The 24,785-nt window shown below is 43.5% G+C and overlaps 1 protein-coding gene across 3 annotated transcripts in view; it reads right to left on the minus strand.

Annotated features, from left to right (window-relative positions):
• The window catches only part of LOC124615410, a 349,233-nt gene that overhangs the window by 5,612 nt on the left and 318,836 nt on the right, over positions 1–24,785 (minus strand). For all 3 annotated transcript variants that reach the window (XM_047143272.1, XM_047143271.1, XM_047143273.1), the window contains exon 7: positions 16,767–18,784. In XM_047143272.1, coding sequence (XP_046999228.1) covers positions 16,767–18,784 — 2,018 coding nt within the window. The remainder of the gene's footprint in view (positions 1–16,766; positions 18,785–24,785) is intronic.

The raw sequence follows: 24,785 nt of genomic DNA on the forward strand, positions 1-24,785 counted from the left end.
GCGGGAAGCGAGAACGCTACCGCACGACCACGAGCTGCGGACTCACGGCCCGTCCTCATAGCCTTACCTCCACCATTGCAGAGTGAAAACTTCATTCTGGAAGTGGTATAAGTTTTACTAGTATATGACAGCATGTAATTAAACGTTTTGTATTCAGTCTGGACGCCTCAGTACATGACTACATTATTTTCTTCCAGTTGTTTCACGGGAATTGCCTTAGCTTTATACCGTGATTCTCTATGCGTAACGTGAAATATTGACCTACATTTCGTAGATTCCTTTCTTACGATTAGCTGATGTATATACTTTGCTCACTAGTTTAAGTTCCTATGGTGTGCACCGTTCTCTTATGTTACTTTATTCCTTAATTTACCCGTAACTATATGTAATTTCCTATACTAGTTGATATTGTTATTGTTATAATATTACATATTACCATGTATGTAAGACTTGCCCCACGCCCCCTTTTTTGGATACTTATTTCATACTCGTACCATTGGTGTCAGTACATAGGGCATGAAGATGGCGTAATAAAACGCCGAAACTGCTTGCCTAATAAAATAAGGTTGGAAATTGACGGCTGAAAGGTTTTTAATTTGACATCATCATCGAACAGCCGAGTCCCGCATCCATCGCTATAAAGATGGTCACACAGACACTACATTAGCGTTCTTACCGTTCAGTATTGCTTCCAGGCCTAGTAGCATATATAAGGGACGCTAGCTGGGTCAGGTGTTGAGTGATCATTGTGAACGACACGGAGGGTCCGCCTACTCGTGAGAGACAGCGGAATCAGCATAAGATAGAGGTACAAAAAGGCCTCATTGTGGGTCTATATTTGGCCGGTTGGTCGAATCGTGCAACATCCTGGTTTTTGCAGCATTCAGATGTGACAGTGGCCGGGTGTTGGGCTTCAGGCCAGGCATACTCGTCGTCAAGTCGTGGTTGACCACACTGACTACCACAAGGGAGGATAGCCGTATTGTGCACCAAGCACATTGTAACTACTTTACACGTGTGGCTGCCACCCTAGAACAAGCAACGAACAGCCTGCAACACTCTGTGTCATGGCGAGGTGGGAGACGTGATGGAGCTTGACAGGCTACGTTTAACACCTTAACACGAAAGGCTGCGCATTCTGTAGGTAGAAGGATGGTCGTTCTGCAATACCGTGGAAGACCATCGTCGATAAGTACGGTGGCGACTTGGGGAGAAGTCCTATTTCTGCAATTTGGTGAGAGACACAACAAAGCTACTCCTGGCGTCATGGTGTGAAGAGACGTGGTGCATGACTTCATATTTCGGCTTGATGGCACAACGATACGAAATGTGCATCCTGCGTCTTAACGTGTTACTTTCAATGGATGTTATCGCAGTACATTTTTCATTAGGACAATGCTCATCCACGCACGGCACATATCTCTATGGACTGTCTACGTGACGTTGATGTGCTCCAGTGGCCAGCAAGAACCTCAGGTTGTACTCTGACAGATCACGTGTCGGACCATCCCGGACGTCAATTCCATTCCAGTCACAGTGTCTGGACGCTATCAGTTATAACAATTGTGAGCCAGCTTGCTTTAGGAAATTATACAATGGGGTTAAAACATCCTTCCCAACTGAATCACTGCTATATCTGTTCCAGAGGGTGAGCAACGACACACTGATATGGGGGCAGACATTGTCAAGTTCTCTGTGAATGTGACTCGATAGTGTAATCACTGTAATTACTGAAATAACACCAAATATCCTCTCAATACGTGAAGTTTCATCTCGTTTCCACCACCTCATCTGGGTGTTGTACTTCTTTTGTGAGGCAATGGCTATCATCTCTTGTAAAGGAACTGAATACGGAAATACTGTGAGTGTTTTAATTTCTTCCTTCTTTCTAAAGTAAAATGCTATGGAGCGGACCGCATTCTCTCATGGAAAAGAAACGGTACGGCTCGCTCTGCCCTTTATCTGCCTTGTACTCAGTGACTGCTTCATGTCACTTGAGCAATGTGGTCTGTGAAATCAGAACGCATTCAGTTACGGAAATAGATGTAAACAACCGTGCAACATTAGGCAACAGACTACTTCATCATTCAAACAAAGTACATTGTGAAGTTTATGGGTTTCAGTCTCAAAGCACTAAAGCAGCCTTTCCCCTTCTACTCGAAAGGCCAAACTACAAGAAGCTTATTTTGGTGTGCGGACATTTGCCACGGCGGACATTTTCCACGATTTTACCTGCTCAGAAGGGTTGGGTCTCTTGTCTCCCCCTCCTCCTGCTCATCCTCCTTCTCCTCACTCGCCGCTCGACCCGCAGTAAGGGTACTTACTGAGCGTTTCCGCTGGTTTCCTTAACACAGGACCAGAATATCTATATTATACGTGCCTTTTTCGGTGCTCCTGCAGCAGCTTCCTATCATGTTTTGTGTACCATGGGGGATCAGTTCCGTCTGATATTAATTTATTTGGTATGAATCTCTCGAGTGCTGTTGATACTGTTTCTTTGAACTGAAGCCACATATGGTCTTCACTTACATAGTTTGGAAGAATTGGAGACCTTCTCTTAGAAAGACGTCAACAGCATTTATAGTTGCTTTTATAATGATGTATATTTCGCGTTAAGTTTTGGTGAATTTCTTTGTTACGGAATTGAGCCTCGCTACGACTATGTGTTCACTAATTCCTGTACCCGTCGTGATGCTCACGATTATTTGTGGCTAAGAGGTCAAGTGTGTTTTCGTAATCATTTACAATTTGAATGGCCTCGTCAACTAACTGCTCAAAATAATTTTATAAAAAGCTTTTAGAACAATTATGGAAGTTGTTTTCTATCTACAGTAGGGTCTGAAAATTTATTTTTGTCAACATACGGAAGGTAGATTGAAGTCACTGCCAACTATAATTGTATGAGTAGGGTACCTATTTGCGATGAGACTCGAGTTTTCTTTGAAATGTTCAGCAACTGTTTCATCTGAGACCGGAGGTTGGTAAAAGGAGCCAGTTATTAATTTATTCCGGCTGTCGAATATAACCTCTGTCCATACTAAGTCACAGGAACTACCTACTTCAATGTCGCTTGTGAGCTGGAACACACATTACACTATTTTTCCTTAAGTTGTGCTTCTTGTTTCTGTTGTAGTGGAGATCATTACAATTACGGCTTTTGCCTCCAAAACCTAGCATGCATTGTCTGTGACCCTGTAAATACCAGAGCTAAACAGTGTAGAACAACAACGTATGGTACAAGCATAGCATTCTGTATTACTTCATTTCTTTATTTCTAACATTTTAAAATTGTACGTCAACTTTACATGACATGTCAATCTTAGATGTTCTTATCTCCGTTTATGAATGTACTTTCAGTCATGTTTTGAACATTGTGCCGCTACACTTTATTAATTAATGTTTCGCCGCAAGGGATATCGGATTTTAGAGAGTAAATTAATATGGAGTACGTCGTTCTTCTTTTCAAACATTGAAATACCCATATCTTCTTTCCTTATTGTTTTCTGGCCATGCAGTTGTAGTAATTAAAGTAGGAACAAATGCAGCGATCAAAAAGAAATGATTAGCGTACGTTCGCAATGTGTTTACAACGCTCCTTTCTTGTTGCTCCCTTGGCGATGGACTGTTTCTATCGCAATCAGTAAGCGTGAAAGGAAGCTACCGCACAGACAGAGGGATCTATAATTATACTTGGCAGAACTAATTACATACTGACATAATAGTCGGAATTGCTTTCGTTTCCCAAAAGATATAAATATTTCGATTTCGGAAAAGAAGCTCTGTATTTCGCCAAGATGTCGAAGAAGAAGGTCCCTTACGTACCGGTTGTATCGAGTATGTGTGGAGACGGCGGTTTGAAAGCGGACAGAAGAAGTACGTGGAAGGGCGTCCCTTACCTGAGGGATCGCTACCTGGCGAAGGGGCAAGTGTGGCAAATGTCCGGCGTGGCAAATGTCCGGCGTTCCTTATTTTTACACAGAATGAAACAAAACCGAGAAGTACCTCCAGAAATATTACGCATTTTACTGAAAAACGTTTTATAAGAGCCATCCTAAATGGTCGTCCTCAGAGCCGCTTGTGTAGATAAAGGTGTTGTCCTCACGCTGCTCCGGAGCTCCATAAACGTGTAGTGGATGGTCGAGTGTTCTCCTGCAGGGGTGCGAGTTAACTCGAAGATTGATACAGTGCTTTGCACGGGAGGAGTGAGGGGACTGCCTGTGGGTGAGAGAATGGGAGGGAGGGGGCAGGAAGAAAGTCTGTCTTCTCTTTGAAACGTAGCTGGTAACTCGACATGAAGTTTTCCCAGCAGAATACGAAAGCGAACTCTAAGAGGTAACTAGGAAGCTGAGTTTGCCTTGTATGCGATATCAAGGGAGTTTTGAAAAGGGAACATAACATGGGTGGCTGAATGAATAGAACAGTCGAGAAGTGTATCTGCAGAGGAGAACATCACAACAGCAATATTTTGGGAGACTAAATAAGTCCAGTCTGCTCACCGTGAGGTGCCACTTAGGAACGAGTACGACATACAGAACGCGATCATAACTTTTTGTAATATAGGACCAGCGGAGTTTAATATCTAGTGTTAACCCAAAGTATTTCGTAGTTTCGACGAACAGGAGAGCAGAGGGACGGAGTCGTAAGCATGGTGGAAGGAATTTCTTTCGCTGTCAGAATTCATGTGCATCGGGTTTTCGATGGAAATGTGGAAACCATTATTTATTCTCAACGAGTAGTGGTGTTAGAGACAGTGCGGAAGTCGCTGCTCGAATAAACAGGTCCTTTGACAGCTGTAACTATTTTTTTCTTTTTTTTAAGTCATCGGTCTTTGAACTGGTTTGATGCAGCCCGCCACGAATTACTTTTCATTGCCAGATTTTTATCTCAAGGTAGCACTAACAATCTACGTCCTGAATTTTTTGCTAGGTGTATTCCGATCTCAGTTTTCCTCTACAGTTTCTACACTCTACAAGTCCATCTAGTACAATGGAAGTTATTTACTGATGTCTTAACAGATGTCCTATAATCCTGTACCTTCTTTCTGTCTGTGTTTTCCATATACTCCTCTCTTTGCCGATTCTGCTGAGCACCTCCTCGTTCCTCACCTTATCCGTCCTCCTAATTTTAAACATTCTTCTGTAGCATCACATCTCATATGCTTCGATTCCCTCCAGTTCCGGTTTCCCCGCCGTCCATGTTTCTCTCTCTCTCTCTCTTCTCAGCTATCATAGTCCCTGTAGACCACGCGCTGCATCAACGATCTGCTTCCACCGCCTTCTGTCATTCGCAGCCTCTCCACCTTGCAGAAATTCCTAATGCTGCGATGACCTTCTCTATGTCATCTTTCCGCCTCGTACGAGTTCGGCTCAATGGTCTTGTTGCTTGGAGAGTTCCTTCCTTCAAATGCTTTCTTGGTGACTCTGTTGTTTTCCATTCTGGCCACGTGTTCAGCCCGTTGCAGTCTCCTACTTTTTAATATCTGGATGATAGTGAGTGAGCTGTCAAACCGTTTGTTCTGTAATTCTCACACTTGTTGATTCTTGCAATTTTCCCATTTTTTCCCAAAAGTCTGCAAGTATAATGCCAGTCTCAAACAGTCTACACACCAACGGGAACAGTCGTTTTGTTGCCACTGCCCCCAATGATTTTAGAAATTCCCTCCTGTTTCATCACGTCATCAGACCAGGTCCTCCCCCTGATGGAGGGCTTAAAAGTAGTCTTTCCAGCTATCTGCTCTCTCCTCTGATTCAACTATGAAATTCCTATTGCACACCTAATGCCACTGCCGCTGCTTTAAATTTCACCGAAGGTTGTTTTGGCTTTTCTATATGCTGAGTCAGCCCTTCCTCGATTATTTCGTTTTTGATTTCTGCACATTTTTCATGCTGGCATTTTGCCTTAGCTTCCCAGCACTTTCTGTTTATTTTATTCGTGCTATTCACCGCGAAATCGTCGAAGAAGTGAGACCCGGCAGAAAATAGTCGATAGTGATGTCTGTAGAAAATAAGGTTGCGCTCAGGTACGCCGTTCACCTAAGTGAAAATGTCCTACAGAGCCGACCCCCAACCTCTCCCCCCCTCCATAAGCGTGCACTAAAAATCTGATCTTTTAAAATCTCGCGAATGTTAACACCTAGTAGCGGAGGTGAGCTACGAAGCCTCATCTGTGCACTGTACGGAGGACGCGCCTCCTTCAGCAAGTGTTGTAGGCGTGTTTCGAATTAAAAAATAAGATCATAAGCCTGGCTATGCGAAAACTTATGGGAAATGCAGACTTCGTAGGTCGGAAGGCAGCACAGTACTGGTTGGGTGCAAGTGAAATTGATTCAAACGCAACTAGTATGATTACATAATTTGTCCATTTCAAATACAATAAAGATTTCTTTTCCTGTTTGCAGGAGTGGTTCGTGTACTGTAATTATTTTGACAGTGGCCTTATTTTTCTAAGACCAAAATAATTCCTCCCTGTCTTCGTTACTGAACGCAATAGGAAGATAAATTCTTAATTAAAAAGAAGTTCCAGACCTTAATAACAAATTTTAACCAACAGTACAGTTTTATGCTTGAGGAACTATGTTTTCATTATGTTTTCAATAGCATGTAGTTGTGGGCAAAGAGTATTCTGAAGTAAGTTGATTAAAACATTACAAGGAGAAAACACACACACACACACGCACACACACACAGCATGGAACAGGAAAAACTACACTGCGTAACACAATGCAAGGATAAGTTTTTCAAAATTCCGTAACTGTCTCCCATTACGACGCAGAGATATGAAATTTGGTTCAAAGAAGCCTAAAGCCTTCCTCTGTGATGGTGCAGTAGTGTGGGCCCCTGCGACGCCTCTCTCGGCCTCGACGAAGCTTCAGACAGCAAATGTGAACAAAAGCCAAAAAATGGCCGGAACCCAGAATTTCATTTCTCGTGTCAGAAGGGTTAACGATCTCACTTTGCACCAGATTTCACCAAAATTCTGCACAACACCACCGCGGATGTGTCGCACGGTAGGAAGGTCGTCTCACTTCCCCTTAGTCATATTTCACCCATTTTTTGAAGCCTCTACAATGGAGGTCAGAACCGTGACGCGCAGGGTCGAAATGTATTGTTGGAGTATATTGTTCACGACGCAACACCTGCGCGAATGCAACCTATATGATTATATGAGTCCGGTTTCCGTAAACACCACATCACGAGCACTGCACAAATTGGGGTAACTGATGATCTGAAACATGCCCTGTGCAACTGTAATGTAACAATATTGACACTACTAGACTTCAGGAAAGATTTGATAGTGTCAGCTTTGACACACCGGTCAGAAAAATGTGTCTACTGAATTTTAAGATTGTATGCTAAGCTACCTGAAAAACGAACAGCAGTGTGTCGTCGCCTGTGTGGATGAAAAATCGTCCTAGAATCCTGTTCTCTCAGGAGTGCCGCTGGAGTGAGTCTTAGGCCAACTTTTGTTTTCCTTGTATGTCGATGATATTTCGTCGATTTTGTCCTTCTGTAAGTATGCCGAAGACCTCCAGCATTAATTAAGTGAAAGACCTAAAGACATAAATAGTCTGATCGTCCAGAGGAATTATGTTTGTCTTAACTAGTATCCAATCGAAAATCAAAAAGTTCAGAATTCCGCGAACAGGAGCCTTCTGTTCTGCTCGACGGTATCCCAACACCATTTCTGAAAACGGAGTCAGATTTGAGGGTATCGTCAGATAGCATCTCAGCTGGGCAGAGAATACTGTCACCACGCGCCAGAGAATATAAGAGATGGCGATATGCCCTAATATTTCCACGTTAAAATAACAAGTAAACAAATGAAAACTATTGCGAGGCTTTATGGACTATCTTTTATCACTCTTCTACAGTGAAGTTTGTCCGCTCACGCTGACCCAGCTCGGTCAGGCTGTTATGAATTGCAGCTCGTTTCGTGGTTGTTAAACTGTGTGTTAATAAAAACTTTGAACGCTGGTACACGGAAAGTATACAATGTCTACAAAAGCTGTGACGAAGACTGAAGCCACATTTCAACGACAGGTAATTTGAGCACCATGCATGTTCAGTGAATGCATACATGGCTCCCGAGTTTCTTCAAGTTTGGAAGCAGCAACTAAGGCAGCAATAGCAAAAACATCAACAGCAACAGAAACAATATGCAAAACAACAGCTACAGCCAGCTTGAAAGACAGGAGTCACAAGCCAAGCTAAAGCAGCAAATGGTGCTGCGACAATCGGAGCTCGTGCTTCATTTCTACCTTTCCAGCCAGGCGCTGAGATATGGGACAACTATAACCTGCTGCCAACCCATCCCCTCCCACCGTCAACTTCCAAGAACGTAACATTTCTGATACGGAGCTGCAACATGTATGTCTCGTGCCTGTTACTCCTATATTCACCTGCCCGTGAACAAAAACACGGTGATTCATTAGGCGAGGCGCCTGTCATCGTCGCTCTCTTATCACAACCCTGCGCGGTTACTGGAGAACATAGCGTTGCCCGTAGGAATGAGAGAGGAGAAAGACTTATTGAGTTCTGCAGTACATTTTAGAGCATAATTGAGATTACACTGTTCAAAAATCACAGGAAGAGGATATAAACTTGGAAAAGGCTCACAGACGCGAGAACATATCAGCAGGGTTCCATTGCGGCTAGACAGAGATTCCGAAAACAGATATCAGATTGTAAGATGTACTCAGGAGCAGATACACTCAAATCACAATTTAGTAATGATGAAGAGTAGACTAATGAGTTAGAGAGAATAAATAATGTGGGAGGATGTGGGGTATTGAATTAATGTGAAGTGTTGAGACACGTTTCCAATTCGCTACGGATGTGGATATCGCGATTAGGAATATCACAGTAGGCAGTTCAGTTGAAGAGAAATGAACGACTGTAAAAAGGGCAATCACTGATATTTGACAATCAGGTATTGTGGGCTACCTCACCTAAACTGGTTGCCACAGTTTTCGTGTAATAGGATGGCTAAATGGAAACAGCTTGACCCAGATAGCGGGCGAAATAAGTATTGATTGGCTATGGGGATCTAGTGTTATTATATGTCATGTTATTATTCTATCTAGCAACAGACCGTGAGGAGGCACGGATTACGACCGTACTTACAAGGAGCCACTGATTTGAATGGATACTGGGAGAAAGGTGGTAGAAATCGCAACAAAAATAAGAGATTTAGTAACACACCAAAAGATACATTCTGAAATTACCACAGAACAACATACTTTAACTGAGAGCAGCCTCCACTAACACACACAGATTCACTGAACGACGTATAGAGAGAGAGTATGGAACTATAACTACACTAGTTTAACTCCAGAACAACTCAGAGAGAGAATACTGAACAACGAAAACTAGGTTTCAGGAACGAAAAATGGTTGGTAGGTTTCAGTGGACCTTAACGCGTTGCTGCTCTCCCGTGGTATCGCAAACCATTACACTTTACCGCAGCGTGGCGGAGCGTACCTACGGATACGACGCAGTTGGCGAGACGGCAGCTGGTGGACTTTCCAAGAAGAAGTTGTAGAACGGGCTGGAGCGATGAAATTCAGGGATTTGTTTTTGGATGGCCGGCAGCTCACACTAGTGTGCCCACGGCTAAAAAACGTATTCTGGTGCCAACTTGCTAGTTGGTCAAGCGGAAAGTTGTCGCCAGCTGGGCCATAGAACTGGCCGCTTTCTTTTCGCACCACAAGTTTCCGAACATGACGTAGCCTCGGTCGTTGGGTCGGCGGGCTTCTATGCGTTTTTGCGGGCCTCAAGACAAAGAAGATGCTCCTTTTAGAACAGAAACTTTTTAATGATCACCGCCATAATGAACAATTTTCTAATTCCTCACAAAATGACGGCAGCCGAAATCTGTTTACAGATTTCAGTTCCTCTGTATGTAGAAAATTATTATTACAGGGCTTACATCGTTTCTGTAATTATTTTGGCACTTTAATCCGAGGTTGAATCTTTGGATACCTCGAAGTAAAAGTGATATCCAGAATGAGATTTTCACTCTGCAGCGGAGTGTGCGCTGATATGAAATTTCCTGGCAGAATAAAACTGTGTGCCCGACCGAGACCCAAACTCGGGACCTTTGCCTTTCGCGGGCAAGTGCTCTACCATCTGAGCTACCGAAGCACGACTCACGCCGGGTCCTCACAGCCTTACTTCTGCCGGTATCTCGTCTCCTACCTTCCGAACCTTACAGACGCTCTCCTGCGAACCTTGCAGAACTAGCACTCCTGGAAGAAAGGATATAGCGGAGACATGGCTTAGCCACAGCCTGGGGAATGTTTCCAGAATGAGATTTTCACTCTGCAGCGGAGTGTGCGCTGATATGAAACTTCCTGGCAGATTAAAACTGTGTGCCCGACCGAGACTCGAACTCGGGACCTTTGCCTTTCGTGGGCAAGTGCTCTACCATCTGAGCTACCGAAGCACGACTCACGCCCGGTACTCAGAGCTGTACTTCTGCCAGTATCTCGTCTCCTACCTTCCAAACTTTACAGAAGCTCTCCTACGAAACTTGCAGAACTAGCACTCCTGAAAGAAAGGATATAGCGGAGACATGGCTTAGGCACAGCCTGAGGAATGTTTCCAGAATGAGATTTTCACTCTGCAGCGGAGTATGCGCTGATATGAAACTTTCTGGCAGATTAAAACTGTGTGCCCGACCGATACTGACAGAAATAAAGCTGTGAGTACCGGGCGTGAGTCGTACTTCGGTAGCTCAGATGGTAGAGCACTTGCCCGCGAAAGGCAAAGGTTCCGAGTTCGAGTCTCGGTCGGGCACACAGTTTTAATCTGCCAGGAAGTTTCATATCAGCGCACACTCCGCTGCATAGTGAAAATCTCATTCTGGAAACATTCCTCAGGCTGTGGCTAAGCCATGTCTCCGCTATATCCTTTCTTTCAGGAGTGCTAGTTGTGCAAGGTTCGCAGGAGAGCTTTTGTAAAGTTTGGAAGGTAGGAGACGAGATACTGGCAGAAGTAAAGCTGTGAGTACCGGGCGTGAGTCGTGCTTCGGTAGCTCAGATGGTAGAGCACTTGCCGCGAAAGGCAAAGGTCCCGAGTTCGAGTCTCGGTCGGGCACACAGTTTTAAAAGTAATATGTTTGATACTCATTGAAAGGTTCGAATCAGTCACTTGATCCTCATTGAAAGCTTCGAATCAGTCACCTGATTCATTTTCATTAATGACATTTAGACTCATTCTTTGTTCCGGGCCTTGTGCGGCCGCCTATATGCATGTCACCACATGTAGCGTTCTTAGTTGATGTTCATAACACGATGCGTCATAACAGGTAGAAGGAAACTTATTCCGAAGATACCTTGAGTAACATAAGAAATTCTTCAATCAATCGACGGAAGGAGGAACCACAATTTAATTGAGACAGACACAGGAATACAGCCATCGGAACCACTTAGGAATGAAATACATATGAAGCCAAGGCGAAATGGTTGCAGGAAAAATGTGAATAAATCGGAAAAGAAATGATCGTCTGAAGGACTGACTCAGCGTATAGAAAAGCCAAAACTACCTTCGGTAAATTAAAAGCAAGGGTTATAACATTAATAGCGCAATGGGAATTCCACTAGCAAATGCGGAACAAAAAGCGGAGAGGTGGAAAGAGCCCATACGAGCCAGTCATGAGGAGGAAGACTAGTGTGGTGAACTAATAGGAGAAGAAAATGAAGTCGGTAAGCAGCACATGTTGAAGCTGTTGTTGTTGTGGACATCAGTCCAAAGAGCTTTTTTGATGCAGCACTCTGTCTCTTGCAAGCATCTTCGTCTGCGAATAAATTCTGCAACTTACATCCTTCTGAATCCACTTACTGTATTCATCTGTTGGCCTTCCTCTACAATTTTTACCCCACACACTTCTGTCCGGTATTAAACTGGTGATGCCGGCCGCGGTGGTCTCGCGGTTCTAGGCGCGCAGTCGGGAACCGTGCGACTGCTACGGTCGCAGGTTCGAATCCTGCCTCGGGCATGGATGTGTGTGATGTCCTTAGGTTAGTTAGGTTTAAGTAGTTCTAAGTTCTAGGGGACTGATGACCACAGCAGTTGAGTCCCATAGTGCTCAGAGCCATTTTTTAAACTGGTGATCCCCTGATATCTCAGAACGTGTTATCAACCGATCCCTTCTTTAACTCAAGTTTCATGTCTCCCCATTTCTATTCAGTACGTCCTCAACAGTTATGTGATCTACCAATCTAACACCGCATTTCACAAGCTTCTATTCTCTTTCTGTTTAAACTATTTATCATTCATGTTTCACCCCCACACATGGCTACATTCCTGGTAAATACCCTCATAAAAGACATCCCGACACTTAAATCCGTGCTATATTCCGTATTAAACGATTTCTATTCTACAGAAACTCTTTTCTTTCCATTGCCAGTCTACATTTTATATCCTCTCCACTTCGGCCATCATTAGGTTTTTGCTGCCCGAATAGTAAAACTCATCTACTGCTTTAAGTGTCTCATTTTCTAGTCTAATTCGTTCAGTATCACCTGATTTAATTCGACCTCATTTCTTTATTGTTGTCTTGCTTTGGTCGATGTTCGTCTTATATGCTCCTTTCAAGACACTGTGCATTCCCTTCATCTACTCTTCCGAGTCCTTTCTGTCTCTGAGAAAATTATAATGTCATCGACGAACCTCAAGGTTGTTATTTCTTCTCTCTGAACTTTAATTCCAACTCCAGATTTTTCTTTGGTTTCGTTTACTGTTTGCTCAATGTACAGACTGAATAATATCGAGAACAGTCTACAATCCTGTGACACTCTCTTCTCAACCACTGCTTCCTTTTCATGCCCCTTGATTCTCAGAATTGCCATTGGTTTTACAGGAGAAGTCGTAGGTCAGTAATGCCTCGGGTATTCCTACATTACACCTAGATCGGCTTCTACCGTTTTTTTCATTCTTGCATCGGTAGCTTTCACACCTGTCAACAATTGCTTTCTTTGGAAATGGATTTGTTTCGACTGTCTCATATATGTTGCACCCCAGATGGAGGAGTTCTGTCATGCCTGGCCCTGCAAGGCTATCAGTAGTCCTGACGGAAAGTCTTCTACTCCAGAACCTTGTTTCGATTTCTCGTAGTACCACATCTTCCACGTCATCTCCCTCTTTGCCCTTCTCTATTTCTTTAATGTTGCCTTCAAGTTCATCTCCCTTGTAGACAACCGCAACATATTCCTTCCACCTTTCAGATTTCTCTCCTTTGCTTAGCACTTGATTTCCATCTGTGGTCTTGCTGTTCATACAGCTGCTTCTCTATTCTCCAAGGCTTCTTTAACTTTCCTGTAGGTGGTATCTATAAACTGCCTGGTGAAATATGCTTCTAAATCCTTAAATTTTCCTCTAGCTATTCCTACATAGACATTTTGCACTCCGTGAAAACTCACTTTTTAGACGTCTATATTTCCTTTGTTGCATTTTTATATTTTCTCCTTTCAATAATTAAATTCAATACCTCCTGTTTTTTCTAATGATTTCTTCTAGGCCATGTCTTTTTACCTATTTGATCCTCTCCTGCCATCACTATTGAATCTCTTAAAGTTTCCCAGTCGCTATCTACTATATTCCTTCGCAGTGGGGGTCAGGGATTTTCTCTGCCTCGTGATGACTGGGTGTTGTGTGCTGTCCTTAGGTTTACGTAGTTCTAAGTTCTAGGGCACTGATGACCATAGATGTTAAGTCTAATAGTGCTCAGAGCCATTTGAACCATTTGAACCTTCGCAGTGCTCTAGTCAATCGTTGCCTAATGGTCTCTCTGAAACTTTCTGTTGCCCCTGGTTCTTCCAACTTCTCCAAGTTCCATTCCCTTAGTTTCCTACATAGACATAAAATATGATCAAATAAAGCAGAATGGACAGATAACAGTACAATGGAATTTCTAAAATCATAAATAAGTATAAAATCTAATGCACAATCAGCTTAACATCTCATGCATCCACGCTGCTGGTAACAATAATATACAGAAGAATGGAAAAGAGAATTGAGGGTTTGTTAGATGAAGATTTTGCTTTAGGAAAGATAAAGGTACAAGAGAGTCAGTTCTGAAACAGCGCTTGATAATGGGGACAAGACTGAGGGAAAATCAGAACAAGAGTACAACACTGTATAGTGGCACAAGGTTTACAAAATTCTGAGAAAAATAGTAGTAAGCTACGAGGAAAGACGGGAAAATCTGAAATGTACAAGAGCCGAGAGTGGACCAGTGGACCATAAGGTTTTGGTCCAAGAACGAAGTGCTCGGATTAAAAAATGTGTAAGATAAGGATGCAGTCTTTCGCCCCTACTGCTCAATGTATGCATCGAAAATCAATGAGAGAAATAAAAGAGATATTCAATAGTGGGTCTAAAATTTAGGGTTGAGGGATGTCAATAAGAGGATTCAGTGATGACATTGCTATCATTATCGAAAGTTAAGAAGAGTTACAGCATCTACTGAATGAAATGGACAGCGCAATTAGTACAGATTATGGATGGAGAGTATACTGGAGAAAGACAAGAGTAAAGAGAAGTAGAACAACTGAGAACACCGCGTATCTTAACGTCAGAATCGGTGGTCGTAAGGAACACGAAATTAAGGATCTGTCTTAGAAGCAAAATAATGCATAGTGGATGGAGAGAGGAGGACATAAGACGCAGACTAACACAGGCAAGTGAAGCATTCGTGAGGCAGAGAAGTTTAGTGGCATCAAACGTAGGCCTTAATGTGAGGAACAAATTTCTGAGAATGTACGTTTGGAGCACAGCATTTTACGGTAGTGAACGACAGACAATGGGAAAACCGGAACAGAAGGGAATAGAAGGGTTTGTGGTGTGGTGCTACAGAAGAATGTTGAAAATCAGGTAGACTGATAAGGTAAGCCGGCCGGGGTGGCCGAGCGGTTCTAGGCACTAGAGTCTGGAACCGCTCGACCGCTACGGTCGCAGGTTCAAATCCTGCCTCGGGCATGAGTGTGTGTGATGTCCTTTGGTTAGTTAGGTTTAAGTAGTTCTAAGTTCTAGGGGACTGATGACCTCAGAAGTTAAGTCCCATCGTGTTCAGAGCCATTTGAACCGTTTGATAAGGTAAGGGAAGAGGAGGTTCTTCGCAGAAACGGCGAAGAAGGGAACATTTGAAAAACACTGAGAATAAAAAGGGACAGGATGACAGAACGAGAGTTAAGGCATCAAGGGGTAACCTCCACAGTACTCGAGGGAACTGTAGACGGAAAAAAGTGTAGGGGAAGACAGAGATAGGAATAAATCCGCCAATTAAATGAGTACGTAGAGTGCAGATGCTACTCTGAGATGATGAGGATGGAGCAGGAGAGGAACTCGATTCCTGGCGGATCACATTAAATTAGCTAAGAGACTGATAAGTGAAATAATATTTCCTGTCGTCCCTTTCGACGATATTGCTCTCCTATATGAATAATTCTGATCTCTCTTCGAATCCGGGCTCGGATGAGCCACCAGTTACGTAGCACGAATTCAACTGAAACCAACCGCCACTTTATCTTTCCTTAGCTCCCACCCAATTCACGTCTCCGCCACTCATTCGCAGCTGAAATAGATAGTCTCAGTGCGTTAGGAATAGTGGCGGCCGTGGTACAAGTCTGCGGGCTTCTCCGTTGGTTAATTACTTTTCTTTCCTGGGGGACACTCATGTACAGCTTTCTGTACAGAAATCCCCGCCATTTGACTATAAATTGCTACTCGTTTATTTCACATAATCATGATTTCGGCTTTACAGCCATTCTTAACAGAAAGCTGAAATATCAAAGTGAGGGGATAATACATGTCTTGTCTCATAAGCCAGTCGTCGTTATACAAAATACGAGTGCATATCAAATACACACAGTACGCAGTGTCAATCGGGTTTATAAGAAGAAATACATGTTTTTACGACGCTAACCGATCATTTACACATGCCGGATAATTTGTGGCCTGTCAGCTTGCACTTGGAAAAGGCTATACACCTGAAATGATGCTTATGTAAAATTATTAGTTAACAGTCAAAACGCGTAAATTTCATTAAAGAAGGAAAATACGTCTTCCGTTAGTGTTTCTTTGGAAGCCTGTTGGCAGAATTCGTGTCTGTGGAGATTTAAAACAACTAACGCTCAATCACTTGTCAAGACTTAAGCTCTCCTCGCCCCAAGAAGCTTACATCAAAATGCTTATGAAGAAGAAAAGATTTTCATACACATTTCATATCATGCGACAGCTTGAAAACATTATCTCACTATAACTTATGATTAGGAACCTGAAAAGCAGGTCGGAGGACAGTTTACTTAAAAAATCAACAAGATAGCGAAGCAATTCAACCTCATGCAGTGAACGAAGACAAAATCAGACTCACAGACTTTTAGGAGAACATAGGAAGGATGTACAGGTACCATCTTTTCGGAATGTGGATAGCCTAAAAGCCTGATATACAGCCGCCGTAGGGTTACAAAACATGGAGTACTCTCAATTGTACAATACTGAGAGACTGCAGTGAGTGATGAAATCCAGAGTGGTTGTTACACAGTCTTTGATTGTACTCGAGAGCCTTTACCAAGTTGTATCTCACGGTGTGTCTTGCAATTACACTGGAAATTATGATTGTGAGCATGTGTTTTATTACATCTCAGGGCAAGGATGGGATGCTGTCTACTGAATGCGTATAGCTTTATAGGAAATTACTCAGTGTATTGTGACTTTTTAACATTTAGATATTTATCTTATGACGGAGATAGGTGACAAGCTGTTTACCTGTAGACCACCAGTAGCGACGCCATCGAAAGAGCGAACACCATCGAAGACTGCAAGCCGGTAGGCGTACCTTGCTTGACTCAGTTCAGCGTTCACCTCCAGAACCACGGTGAAGTTGCAGCAGAAGGTACCGTCGCACAGAACTACCGTACTATTCTCGATAAGCGATTCTGTGCTCAGCGTGAAGGTTTTGTACACCTCCAGATAGTCCCGTTTCAGGAAGAGCCCTGCCGTACTCTTGCTGACTCTCCCGTCGTCCAGAACTCCATCGCTGAATGCTGGACAGCCACTCTCACGACGCTCTCTTTTTTTACAGGGACGTTTAGGTTCGCTGGTGGTGACCTCAGGTTCACATTTTACTGGCTGCTCTTCCGCTTTGGTGTCTTCAACGACGTCCTCGGGGACATTCTCTGAAGTTTCCACCACGGGCTTGTCATCAGTAACGACACCGTCGGGCTCTTTAGACGGTTTCTGTCCTTCTGGTCTCGGCCTGCACTTCCGTGGGCGTTTACTTCGCTTGAAACGATCTCTGCGATGGCAATTCAGTTTTCCGCGTTTGTCAGGTTTCTTAAATTCGCATTCTGACTCTGCAGGCTGTTCACTGTCTGTCAGTGTTTTCGCTTCAGACTGATCCCCAGCACCCTCAACGTCCTGTTTTGGACTGGCATCAGTTTCAGCTACTGCCTTTTCATCGTCACGTAATTCAGCCAAACCATGATCGTCGGCGAGGATATCCTCCGTATCGTCGACGTGTTCCTCTCTTGGCGCTGCTTCGTCTTGCCCTCCATCATCTGTCAAATGCAAACCATGGTCATCCGCGAGGAGATCATCAGCATCGTCGATATGCTCCTCTCTGGGCACTTCTTCGCCTTCGTTGCCAGCACTTGGTGCAGACGGAATGTCCGCCTTTCGTTCGGGAGAGTCACGTGGGAGCGGCTCTTCTTTGTCTTCCACCAGCCATTCGAATTTCTTTACAGTAGCTTCTATCTCCTCTTGAGTGGCATTATGTTCACCACCAGAAACGGTCAGGCCGGCATTGTCAGCAGCTGCTGTAGCGCTGTCATCAGCAGTCAACAACTGCTGGTTTTCTTCATCCGACTCTTCCCGGCTTTCTTTCTTTCCTTCATCCGCGAGTAGAATTTCTTCTTTATCTGGAAGCTTGAAGTATTCTTGGTCACGTTCTGGCTCAAAAGGACGTTCGTAGCTTTCTGGGACTTCTATTTCTAAAAATTCTTCTGGAAACTGCTCCTCAGGTTCATCCTGGTAGAGCCTTAAGAGGTCTGGGTTCGTGGATGGTTCATTATAATCGGGTGGATCAGTCCTTGTACTGGCAGGTATTTTCTTCTCCGGGATGTCTACTTTCTGTTCATCTACATATGGAGAATTACTGTGCAGAGTCTCCTCCGCATCCTCCCCCTCCTCAGTTTTCTGTAATGCAGCTCTGTCTCCTGCGTCTTCACTTGCCATCCCATGCGTTTCGTATATGTCTTTAGTTTCCTCATCATCTTCGACTTGGTCCGTCTGATGCAGACCCATAAAATGAGGAGGGACTTTGGGCTCTATTTCTCCAGACGGAGGCCCGGAATTGTCGTCAGCCTCAGCTGCGTCGTCTGCTTGGTCGTACATTTTATGGTGAATGAAGGCTGGTGCCGATTCGTCCACCAAAGATTCGTCGACGTCCATGTCCAAGTGGCCGAACTTCCTCTGCCGAACAATGTGGTGGAAAGCGGACAGAGGAGTGCGCTCGACAGCACTGTTATCGTCGTCTTCGCCTTCACCAGCCAGAGCGGCACGGCGGCTGCGAGCCCTCGATGCGAAGGTCTCCTGGCAGCGCTGCATTTTCGGCACAGTTCCCACGAGGAGGCGACTGGTCGTGGTGTTGGGCATGATCGCCCGGACGGCGCCGTTGCGGCCTAGGAAGATGCCACTGCCAGCACTCCCTACTTCTGGCCTGTTGTAGCCGGAAGCCAGAAGATTTACGTCAAGGGAATACGCCCACGCAGCCTGCGTCTGCACAGCTGCAAAGATACACGGGCACAATAAAGTACAATAAAATGTGGTGAGTACTTTTAATTTAGCTAAAAAATAATAAAATATGACACAGAGTAAAACAAAAACAATTGCTTTTAACTGTATCATACACTATCTGATCGGAAGTTTGAGCACCAACCGTCATAAGTAGTGTGTGTGGTTTGAGGTTTTCGGGCGCTAAACAGCGTAGTCATCAGCACCCACAGTACACTGGGTTGACAACAGCCATGTGATAGCGATATGAATACGCACATATGCAGACGGCGGTAGCACATAAAAGGGCAGTGCATTGGCACACCGGTCATTTGTACTCAGGTGATTCATCCTAAAAGATTTCCGACGTCAGTACGGTCACACGGCGGGAACTAACATACTTTGAACGCGGAATAACAGTTACACGTCGACGCATGGGGGTTTGATTACGAAAATGGTTAGGGAATTAAATATTCCGAGATTCACAATATAAAGAGTGTGCTGGAATATCAAAATTCAGGCATTATCTCTCACCATGGACAAATCAGTGGCTGACGACCTTCAGTTAACGACCGATATGAGAGAGTTCTCAGTGCTAACAGTCAAGCAATATTGCATGAAATAACCTCAGAAACAATGCAGGACGTACGACAAATGTACCCATTAAGAGAGTGCTGCGAAATTTGGCGTTAATGGACTACGGCAGCAGACGAACAACGCTGGTGTCTTTGCTAAGGGTACTATATCGTTTGCAGCACCTCTCCTGACCTCATGACCATATCGGTTGGACCCTTGACAATTGGAAAACCATTGACTGTTTAGATGAATCCCAATTACAGTTGGTAAGATCTGATGGCAGCGTTCGAAGTTGGCCCAGACACTACGAAACTATGGACCCAAATTGACAACAAGGCACTGAGCAAGCTGGTAGGGCTCCATAATTGCGTGGGCTGTATTTACATGGAATGGGCGGAGTCCTCTGATCTAACTCAACCGATCATTGACAGTAAATGCTTACGTTCAGTTACTTGGAGACCGTTTGCATTCATTCATGGACATCGTATCCAGGCAAGGGTATTTTTATGGATGATAATGCTTCATGTCACCGGGCTACCGTTGTTCGTGATTGGCTTGAAGAAGTTTCTGGTCATTACGAGAGAACGATTTTGGCCACCCAAATAGCCAGACGTAAATCCCATCTAATATGTATGAGAAATAATCGAGAGGTAGTAAATAAAAAGCACCAGTTTGCTTTTGTTCTACAATATTACTTTTATTGTTAACCGGTTTTTGGCTTACTAGGCCATCTTCAGACATTTACTGAGTATTATCACCAAAGAAGTTAAATGTAAGCAAACAACATTGGAAGAGAAGTAACACATCTAGAAAAAGTAGAAACATACAGTAAGTAGCATCTTTACAATGAAGAAGTAAAAACTGAACAGTACATAAATAACAATGGAGCATACAGGAAAACCTTCAGCACAAAATACGAATAGCATGCCTACATAACAGTGTCTATTAATAAACAGAACCAATAAAATAAAATAAAATTAGTACTAGACAACGCTGCATCAGGAGGTATGAAATATCAATAAGATAAACAGGAATAAATAAATGTTATTGCTTAAGTTCCTTATGTATTCTGTAGTTACATTGATTACTGTCTCTTTAATTGGTTGTGTATCACTCTCCATGTTTCATACCTCCTGATGCATCCGTGTCTAGTACTAATTTTATTTTATTTTATTAGTTTTGTTTATTAATAGAAACTGTTATGTAGGCATGCTATTCGTATTTTGTGCTGAAGGTTTTCCTGTCTACTCCATTGTTATTTATGTACTGTTCAGTTTTTACTTTTTCATTGTAAAGATGTTACTTACTGTATGTTTCTACTTCAGTCTAGATGTGTTACTTCTCTTCCAATGTTGTTTGCTAACATTTAACTTCTTTGGTTATAATACTCAGTAAATGTCTGAAGATGGCCTAGTAAGCCGAAAACCGGTTAACAATAAAAGTAATATTGTTGAACAAAAGCAAAATGGTGCTTTTCATTTATTATAATGTTGTTCTACCAAGAACCGACGGAAGACTCTGTTAATATCGAGAGGTAGACTTATACCCAAAATAATCGCTTTCATGGACCGCAGGAGAGGCAGTGAGGCTCAGTATTTCTGCAGTGGACTTCGAAAGACTGGCCGAGCGCGTACCATGTCGAGCTACTGCACTGCGTTGTGCACGAAATTAGGAGGTCTCCCATGACTTTTGTCACCTCATCATATAAAAGTAGGTTGGGAGCACTATTTTATCGGGAGCGGAGCAGTAACATCCGAATGAATCAAACAGAAGTGCTCAGTGACTACTAATGGGGACCAGTCATTGGATATCACCTGAGTAACAAATCCAGCAAGGAGATTTCAACCGTTCTACAGCTGTCCTCGTCGGCTTCTGGCGATGTGATTGCGGAGTGGAAACGCGAAGGAAGGAATACAACCAAACGAAGACCCAGGAAACCTTATGTGCTGGCGGACAGGGACCGTCATGCATTGTGGAGGGTGGTTCTAAAAGAGCTCATGAAATCAGGGGAAGGAATCACTCGTGAGTTGCCAAGGGTTACTATCAGCTCAACTAGCATAACTGTGCTTAGGGAGTTAAAGAGAATGTGGTGCAATGATCGAACAGCCCCTTATAAGGAATATTCTTGGACTATTCAGGAAGTTAGGAACTATAGGTCGCGAAATGGAAACCACTGAAAAAATCAAATATGTTTTATTTGTAAGAGTTTGCTACACCTTTCAGCTACTTGCCGACATAGTCGCCGCTCCGACTTAGACATCTGTCGTAGCATTGTACGAACTTTCCAATATCCTCGTCGTAGAATGCAGCCTCCTGTGCACAATTTTCTACGGGGGGCTGCAACTCACTGTCTGAGCGAAATTGTTGTCTTCATAGCCAGCGGTTCATCTGAGCAGAGATGAAAATCAGAAGGAGCCAAGTCCGGGCTGTATGGTGGGTGATCAAACACTTCCCGTGGAAAACTATGTAGGAGAATTCTCACTGGTCCTGCAGTGTGTGTCCGTGAACTGTTATGAATAAGGAAATCCGTGATAGTTACCTTGAGTGGGGTTGCATAAAAACAGACGAAATCTCTCGGTAGGCACCCATAATTGGTGGAAGACAGTCTGTAGACACCTTTATGCGGTCACGGTTCGATCAGAACTGAGAATAGCGATTTGACGCGGTCTAAGGGAATACTGAAGACACTGCCCAGTACATCTGCATATAGTTTCATCGGATTTTCATTGTGGTTTCCATTTCACGACCGATCGTCCTTCATTCTCCGAACAGCCCTCGTGTTTCTATAATTGATGCTGAATGTCGTCTCAGAGAGAGCATTATCACTGGACATTGCATGGCTGGAAACGAGGAATTCGGAGTGATGAGTCAAGCTAAACCCTGCAGCAATCCGACTGATGGCTTTGGGTTACACGAATGACTGGAGAACGCATCTGTCATAATATCTGAAGCCAACAGTAAAATACGGGAAGGTGTTGTTACTGTATGGTGGTGTTTTTCGAGGATAGGTTAAGGTCACCTTATTGCGCTAACTGCGAAAGGATATGATCACATTTAGTAACGTTTTCTACTGAATACGGTAGAAGAACAGTTCGGAGATGATGGCTGTATCAGAATGACGACGCACACTCTCATAAAAAAGCAAGTGTGTGGCAGTGGTTTGTGGACGACTACTTTCCTGAAATGGACAGGCCTGCCCAGAGTCCCAAGCTGAACCTCGTGGAACACTTGTGGGATGAGTTACAACATCGACTTCATTCCAAACCCCACAGTCCAGGACACTACAGCAGATACAACTGGATATCGAAGTTTTGAAAGATCTGTTACCGAGCGAGATATTGTGGTTGTCAAGGGGGAAAAAACGGTTTTGGTGAGTTCGATAGTGTTCGGGGAATGACGTGGCAGCGTTGAAGCTGTTTCCACGACGACAAAATCTCGCCCGTTTCAAATAAATCTAAGTAATTCTCACCCGAACTAAAGTTAAGAATATGTTTTTATACGCCCAGGGACGTTATACAGATATGTAGCGTAAGCGTCTTTCTGGGTTTTTTATGTGAATATTTATGGAACGTAGATACTGTAAAGCACTATTGTCCCAGTTAGCGAAGAGCTGCGTCAACTGCCTTCAGTTACACCATAACGATCATATGTCTATGCTCACACGAGATTTCTTCATTCCCTATATCGATTGAGACCTCTCAGTTTTCTCAGTGTCCGAAATAATTGTTGGCCGATGGTCGCGTTAGAAGGAAGTTGTTATGTATCTCCAAAAGGCTCCTCCATATTTTTAAAGGTATGTAAACTGAGTGTCGAAGCCAGGCTTTAGAGAAGTAATACAAAGATAAATATTTTATTAACACATCGTCTAGCAAATATTCGTCGTTTTAAGTCATGAGTGTTGGAATGTAACTTCTCGCAGGATATCGACAGGTACTGTCACAGTCTCGTACGCTATACTAAATGGTTCAAATGGCTCTGAGCACTATGGGACTCAACGTCTGAGGTCATTAGTCCCCTAGAACTTAGAACTACTTAAACCCAACTAACCTAAGGACATCACATACATCCATGCCCGAGGAAGGACTCTAACCTGCGACCGTAGCGGTCTCGCGGTTCCAGACTGCAGCGCCTAGAACCGGACGGCCACTTCGGCCGGAACACAATACTAACTTCACGCCATTAGATGTCGCAGCAACGTCTAGGTATGTCGGCTGTGACCGTCGCTACTGCGTGGACTGTCAACACTCTTCAACCTGGACTTGAATACCACACTAACAATGGGACGGCTAGCGTCTGCTAGGAGGATTTCGATTCATTCACTGCGCACGCGCATTAACATTTACATCACATGACTACTCTGCAGTTCACATTTAAAGTGCTGCTAGAGGATTCGTCTAACACATCCAAGCTGTTTCTCTTACGTTCCACTCTCGAAAGCGCGCTGGAAAAACTAACACTTAAATCTTTTCATGTGAGTTCTGATGTGTCTTAGTTCATTACTGTGATCATTTTTCCGTAAGTTGATGGGTGCCAAAAAGATGTTTTCGCACTCGGAGGAGAAATTTGGCGATTGCAAATTCCGTGAAAAGACCCTGTCGCAACAAAAAGGTCTTTGAATTTAAAGACGGTCGCCCAACTTGCCTAACACCGCCGTGACACTCTCACCCCCGTTTCGCGGTAATACATACCGAGGCGCCCTTCTTTGAACTTTTTCGATATCATCTGTCAGTTCTATCTGATGCGGATCACAAACTGCACAGCAGTACTCCAGTAGAGTTCGGACAAGCGTAGTGTAGGCAGTGTCTTTAATAGACTTGTTGCACTTTCTAAGTGTTATGCGTTTAAATCTCAGTCTTTGGTTAGCTTTGCTCCAATATTATCTTTGTAATCATTCCCCAAAGTAGGGTAATAGTTACCGTAGCCGCTAACTGTTTAGCTGAACTGACAGCCTTTAGATTTGTGTAATTTATCGTATACCCGAACTTTTGAGTATTCCTTTTCGCCCTTATGTGGATAACCTCACACATTTCATTATTTTGGGTCAATTGCCGCCTTTCGCAGTGTGCCCTGTAGCCATATCTTGTTGAGAAAGTGCGCGAACATTACTGGATAAGGTGTGATGTGTTCTTTCAGACAGCTATGAATGAAATAATTTTTATGTCATAGCTGAATGACAGTAATCCTTTTCAACTGTGTAACAGAAACCAGTGCGCAACGCAGTAATTATTTATTTACAAATTTCGGAAATATTTTCTTGTCCAAGTGACCATCTTCAGACCATAATCTCTGAAAAGCATCTAACAAGATGGGGCACGTGTGATAAGACTATTCACCTTAAAAAACAACAGACAAGCAAATAGTTACAACAGAATGATGTGTATGCAGTTTAAGACGTTTGGAGCCCTTGTAATCTTTCCTTGTCTGCATGTATCATTAATT

This window comes from Schistocerca americana, chromosome 5 (genome assembly GCF_021461395.2).
Source record: "Schistocerca americana isolate TAMUIC-IGC-003095 chromosome 5, iqSchAmer2.1, whole genome shotgun sequence".
In the NCBI taxonomy this organism is placed as follows: domain Eukaryota; kingdom Metazoa; phylum Arthropoda; class Insecta; order Orthoptera; family Acrididae; genus Schistocerca; species Schistocerca americana.